Source organism: Camelus bactrianus, chromosome 4 (genome assembly GCF_048773025.1).
Source record: "Camelus bactrianus isolate YW-2024 breed Bactrian camel chromosome 4, ASM4877302v1, whole genome shotgun sequence".
Classification (NCBI taxonomy): Eukaryota; Metazoa; Chordata; class Mammalia; order Artiodactyla; family Camelidae; genus Camelus; species Camelus bactrianus.
Window position 1 is genome coordinate 29,903,468 of NC_133542.1, and position 6,661 is coordinate 29,910,128.

The 6,661-nt window shown below is 41.2% G+C and overlaps 1 protein-coding gene across 3 annotated transcripts in view; it reads right to left on the reverse strand.

Annotated features, from left to right (window-relative positions):
• The window catches only part of RIC1 (RIC1 homolog, RAB6A GEF complex partner 1), a 103,710-nt gene extending 97,309 nt beyond the window's left edge, over positions 1-6,401 (reverse strand). Inside the window, exon 1 of one of the 3 annotated variants that reach the window (XM_010960636.3) lies at positions 5,391-6,401. In XM_010960636.3, coding sequence (XP_010958938.2) covers positions 5,391-5,534 — 144 coding nt within the window. In that variant the 5' untranslated portion in view covers positions 5,535-6,401. The remainder of the gene's footprint in view (positions 1-5,390) is intronic. The other 2 variants (XM_010960637.3, XM_010960635.3) reach the window with 2 other exon arrangements.
• Between the last annotated feature and the right edge of the window lie 260 nt (positions 6,402-6,661).

Here is a 6,661-nt window from a genome sequence, read left to right on the forward strand (position 1 = left end):
GGAAGAAAAAAGGTGTCATTCTGATGACTGATGTTGACAGTGTAGGAGGCTATGCATGTGTGAGGAGAGGGGGTATGTGGGAAATCTATGTACTTGCCTCTCAATTTTACTGTAAACCTGAAACTGCTCAAAGAAAAAAAAAAGAAAAAATTTAAGAGTTTAAAATGCCTATATTAAAAAAAGAAATATCTCAAATTAATAATCTAAGCTTTCAATCTAACAGAACTAAAGCAAATTAAACCCAAACAAGCTGAAGAAAGTAATTTTTAAAAAATCAATGCAGAAATTGGTAAAATAGAAAACGGAAAATTAATAGACTAAGATCAGTAAAACCAAAAGGTGGTTCACTTAAAAAAAGAAAATTACCTAGACTGATGAGGGGAGTCCATTGAGATCCCATACCAATTTGTAACGGATATTTATATTTCTGTAAAAAATACTGTTAAGACTGCACTGAATCTGTAGATCGTTTTCAGTAGCACTGGCATCTTAACAGTATTAAGTGTTCCAATCCCCAGCTTTACTGAGATATGACTGACATTTAACATCGTCTAAGTTTGACCCACATGTTGATTTGATACTTATATATTGTAAAATAATTACCACCACAGTCTTAGCTAACACCTGCATCATGTCACATAATTACCATTTCTCTTTTGCAGTGAAAACATCTACTCTCATCTCAGCAACTTTCAAGTATATAATATAGGACTATCAACTACAATTACCATGCTGTACACAATTTATTCAACTTAATAGCTGGAAGGTTATGCTCTTTGACCAACTTCTCCCCTTGTTCACCATCCTCCAGTCCCTCATATCTATGTGTTTCTGTTTCTATGCATTCAACTTTTTTAGATTCCATATATGTACGTGATATCATACATTGTTTTTGTCTGACTTATTTCACTTAGCATAATGCCCTCAAGGTCCATCCACACTACTGCAAATGGTAAGATGTCCTTTCTAGTGCCTGAATATTTCATTATGTACGTATACTGTATCATCTTTATCCATTCATCCACTGAAAGATACTTAATTACTTCCATATCTTGGCTATTGTAAATAACATATACTACTATTCTAATATAATTTGGACTGTGTATAATAAGAGTATTTAATTTATCTTCATTTATATAACCCTCTCCAACACAAGTTTTTCTGATTTGAAGTTGTATTTTAGTACTACCATATTTTTTTAGTTGCATGTCAACATTTAGAAATCTTCCAGTTATTAAAACTTGAAAAAATTCTGTGCTATGCATAGGACAGATACACTAAATTCATTAATTTATTTTTAAAGTACTTTAGTAAGCATCTGCTTTCGGCAAAGAATTATGGATAATACAAAATAAGATCACTTCCAGACTAACACAAAATTGTAAATCAATTACACTTCATTAAAAATAAATAAATCAACTTCTGTCCTCCAGAAACTTACACTCATGGAGAAATAAAGCTTGGGTGCAAAACTACAATACAAACAGTAGTTCATCCAAAGAATGAATACTTCTGCTTATGGTAAATAAAGAATGACTCACAGAGCAGGATCTCAACAGTAGCTAAAGTTTGGATACTATTCTGATAGGCAGAGATGGGGCAAGAGAGCATTCCAAGAGGGGAGTGTCTCTGATATCAAACTACGGAGTATGAACTTCATTCTTTAACAGTGAGCCCTAAATGACTTCCAAGCAGTGAGTTTATAAGGAAGGCTCTCTGGAGGCACTAATAGAACACAGCTGAAAGAGTGAGAAATGGGAGCATTTGAAACATACAGGTACAAATTAAATTACTTTCCTGGAGTCACACAGTTAACCATATACTCGATTCTTTGAACATCTATCTCAGTTTTCTATTATTAGTATACAGCAACAAGAGCATAAGTTTCTACTCAAGGTTACTCGACAATTTATTTCATAAGCCTAGTAACTACTTGTCTATTTCAGCTTTTTATTAGCAGTGGTAACTCACAAAATTTTCATTTATATTAACACACTAACATCTTTGGATAGAATTTTTTTACATATAATATGCCCTTTAAATCCCTTCCATATACTGCCTAATTATACTATCCTTTCACAGGAGGTGTTCAAAAATACTTTCGAGGGTATTTTATATATTTGAAATAATCAATGACCTGAAAATTGGGGTAAGACTAATTTAGTATTACAGCATTCTAAAGTATCATTCTGTGGTTCACATATGTAGACTTCTGTATTCACAGTTAAGCAGTATATTGAAGGAATAATTCTAGGCTCTCTGGTACAGTAACAAACACAATTCATCTCATCCAACACCCATGTCAATCATAAATCATAACATGCTTTAAACAGCAGCTTCATCCTCAAAGCTGAAACTCATCCTTTTACAACACCTTTGGCAGAAATACATCATCAATTATTCCACTAGGTAAGCTGCACCTCTGCCACCCCAATCTAGCATATATATGCCCAATCTTTTCTGAGTCCCCTTTTTTGAGTTCCAAAATATATGGATGATCCCTGTTGTAAACTCAAGCAGTTTTTAAAGCTCCTAAGTAGATCCACAAAGTAGAGAAAACAAATTTATATCAACATGTTACAATGAAAACAAGTCGCACCCTCACATTAAAAATAAAACCAAAAAGCAAAATGAGTATCTACAGAAACTCTTTTGTTCATAAACACATCTAAACAGCACTATACTACATTTCTCAAACTTGAAGTCAGGAAAGAATTCTGAAGAGAAATGACTCTATAACACTGGGATTCCAAACAGCTACCTAGGGTATATAATAGTAGCTATAAGAGGTACATAAAAGCTCACCAGAAGACCCATAAAATGTATACAAGTTATTCTTAGAAATCATATTTTAATGTTTCCAGTCTCATGTCTCATCAACATTTTCAGGCAGCAATTCTTTCAGATCTTAGGGAAAAAAGCTTAGACTATTAAATGCATGTTCCTCTCATAAGGACAGTTTTTCTTTTTAAAAATGCATTCCACCTGTGCGAGTTTAACTAAGAGTCCTAACAAAATTTAAAGTAAGCAAATATGTTATCTTCTCTCATTTCTTTGAGCATGTTTCTCCTTATCTCCAAATGCCCTCAAGCTGCTTTTCAGACCTCAAATTCCATAAAATCTTTCTTTAGATCTTTAAAATTCACTTTATTCTATAAAATTACTTGCATATACAATGTCTCCAAAATCAAAGCTTTCATGTTCTCATGCAAACATTTTAAACCAATTCACTCTAAATTATGGAGGAATAATTGATAGCTACTCAATATAGCCAGAGGTTTTCACTTCTAAAAGAAGCGCGTTGACCTAAATCTATTTTAACTTACATAGTTTCAGTAAGTTTAGAAGTTAAAATATCAAAATAAAAACTGGAATCTGGCACCTATTTCCCCACTAACCCAGTTTATTGACCTTAAAACCATCTAGTCCAATACCTGATTTTTAAAGCAACAAAGTGATGTCAGAGATTAAAGTTAACCATTCCTAAACCTACAGTACCATGGGGCCTCCTCTAAGGCATTCCCGCATTTCACTTCACATACTTAACCCAGAGATACTATACAATCTAACTTTCTGCACACCGGATCTTAATAGAAGTGGCCCCAGGACTTCTGTAGAAAGAAGCTATCTGTGTGCAGGGTGGCAGTTTCAAGGAACAGAGTACAAGCAGTTTTACATTCCAGTAGTACCTTAGATTTATTTAGTATCTAAGTCCAAAAGCAAAAAACTAATATTCTTAATATTCACAATATCCCTCAGAAAGTCAAGGCATATTTTTGTTTCTTTTATAGAGGAATAAAGTAGCCTACAGGCTCCTGGTCTATTCTTCCCTCATATTAAGTTTAGTTTTACCTAAAATTTAGTTAGGTGTGCCCTTTATAGAGATAAGGAAAGTTAAATTTCAGGCTTTACAATTTGTTAAATTAGGGTGAAACTGCGTACTAAATTCTGAGTTCAATTTAAAATTCAAGTTCTAATTTTTCTTTCCGTATATGCCTTAAATAGTTATATACACCCAAACAAATGATTATTCAATCAGTATAAACAAAGTAAGCAAATTAGTATCTCATTTAAGAACCAAATGATATACAACACACAGTCAAAAATGCAACCAAGCACCAGACAGAATAGTCACATGGTTGGCTTTTATAATACCCTATTTCATTTTGCTATATATTTAAAAATTAAACCAGCCAAAACCTAATAGCAAATAGTCTGACTTAAAATCTAACTATGATAGTCATATAAAGAAGATATCAGAAACGCCTAAATCTCACCATCACTTTTACCAGGGCTGTGAGGACAGCTAAGGACCTTACAGGCATTCAAATGGTCAGACAGAGATTTGACAGCTGTAACTAATTTAACTAAAGCCAGGTGTTTCACATAGATCTAATAACGCTAAGGTCACAACCTATTTTCCCACATGGTTAAATTAACTTTGAGAAAAACTTCGCTCTGACATCGATTAGTGCTGCCTGGGGGGGGGGGGCATTTCTACACTATATTTTGTTGCTTTTATATACACACCTAAAGCAGTGTTCGCGGAAAAGAAGAAGTATCTATCCATCACTTATTTGTGAAGTTTTATCTACTCAGTAATTAGATACAAGAAAGAAAAAAACCAGAATTCACAGAAAGCAAAAACAGAACTCAGGATCACTCTCTTCCCAGATCTTATTATTACTTCCAGGTGTTAATAAATACCAGGAGCAGACCGGACAGATTTGAGTTCTACTTCCGCTCCTACTAACCCCCGTACAATTCTCTATAGAAGAGTCCAACTGCAGCAGAGGAAAGAACTAGCGGAGTTCTTTCTCTAGTGGAGAGATGTTAGGGTGAAGCGAGAAGCTGGATTATCAGACGTTTAGTAAAAAAAAAAAATAACTCTGGCTGTAGTTGTTAGAAATAAGTTATTACAACCTGTAAAGTCTGCCACTGGGTAAAGCCCAAAAGGCTTTCCCCAACACCAAAACAACGGCCTTTGAAGCAAGGGAGCGTTAGGAATACAACAGCGGCCAGATGCCTAATTGTGGAAAGTTTAAACAAATTTGTTCCTCAGAGAATGGGGGAAGGGCGAGGAGGGAAAGTCTGGGCTCTACCGAGGGAGCGCGCGGGGTTCGCACTGTGCGCGGCCGTCGGTCCAACGCAGGGAGGCGCAGGGATTTGGGACAGTAGCGACTGCATCCACCCCAGAGCCCTGGCCGGAGGACGTTTCCCGACCCGGGCGTTCGTGCGGCCGAGTAGGTGCAACGAGGACGCCGACGGCGAAAACGAGTGGGTCTGGCGCGAAGGGGCAGGGGTCCCGGACTCAGGATGGAAGTTGGGGGCGGGACGGTGCCAGGACGCCGGGGAGGGAGCCACGAGAGGCGGCGGGCGGCTCTACTTACTCGGCTGTACCAGATGCTGAGGCGGGCCCGGGCCAGCACGGCGAAGAAAGTCCTCTGGGGGTCGGACTGAACGTGGAAAGGCGCCTCGGCCGGGCTCCCCAGAGGGCAGAGCAGCCTCTTGGGCCAGCCGCTCAGGAAATACATGGCCCGCGCCGAGCCGCCGACGCCGCGGCGCCCGGCGGCCCCCGGCCCGGTCCGTCACACTCAGCGACCCGGGGCCGGACGCCGGTCTCCCACACCGCCACCAGCCGAGTCGGCGGCGGCGGCGGCGGCAGCTCGGGGCATCTGCCTGCTGGCCGGGCCGGGCCGGGCCGACGCTACACTAAGCGACGAAGGCACCCCCGAGCTGACGGGGCCTAATGTGGGGGAGGGAGGGGGAGAGAAAGTCGGGACGGAGATGGGGCGGGAGGAGCGCGAAGGCCCGCCCCGGCCCCGCCCCTTCCTCGAGCCGCACTGGCGTCACCACGCCGCGCCGCGTGGGTCTGGCCGGGCAGGGCTGCCCCGCGCGCGCGTACTGGAGACTTCTCCTCTCCCCCTCCCTCTGCTTTCTGAAGCTCCGCCTTAGTCTTCACTTCAATACGCATGCGTCTTTGCCTCGCTCAGGCTTCTCTACACCTCCCACTTGCAATGTAGAGCGTATAGTCACTGCTGGAGGCGGGATAATCGCCTGAGACTCGGAGGCAAGTAGGCCGAGCCGGCGAGACGCAGCTTCGAGGCAAGTCGGCCGTGGGACACGCCCCTTGCCTAGCGTAGCCAAATTTGACTTCCCTCGCGGATTGGTGGGGCCTCTGCTGGGACAGGCCTCCGCTTTGCATCACCGGGTGTGGGTGGTGTGTGGGGGAGGCGAGTCACGTGATGCTCCGTGCTCTGGTTCCCATCCTGGCCTCCAGGCCTTGGCCTCCTTGCTGGGCTGTCGGGTCCTTAGCACACTGAGCCCCTGTTGTGTGCCAAGGGGCTGCAGCGAAAGCGAGTAGTGAAGTTCCTGCCCTCATAGAGTTTACATCCTTGGGGGTGGTAGTGGGGCTTTTATTCAATTCGTAAATAAACTACCTACAGTGAAAGCTCGTGAATCCTGCCTTCTGTCCTTCAGTAATTGTAAACGTGGTGTATATTTCTGAATTCAGTTTGCATTCATCTGCTCCTTTACCAATGTAACGTTAGACAAGGCTAGGCTGTCTCTTTTGCACCCTCAGTAGGGTAGGTGACTTAATTTTAGAGTTGGAATGAACTTTAGAGATTATGTAGTTCGATGTTTAACTTTTTGGACCCTA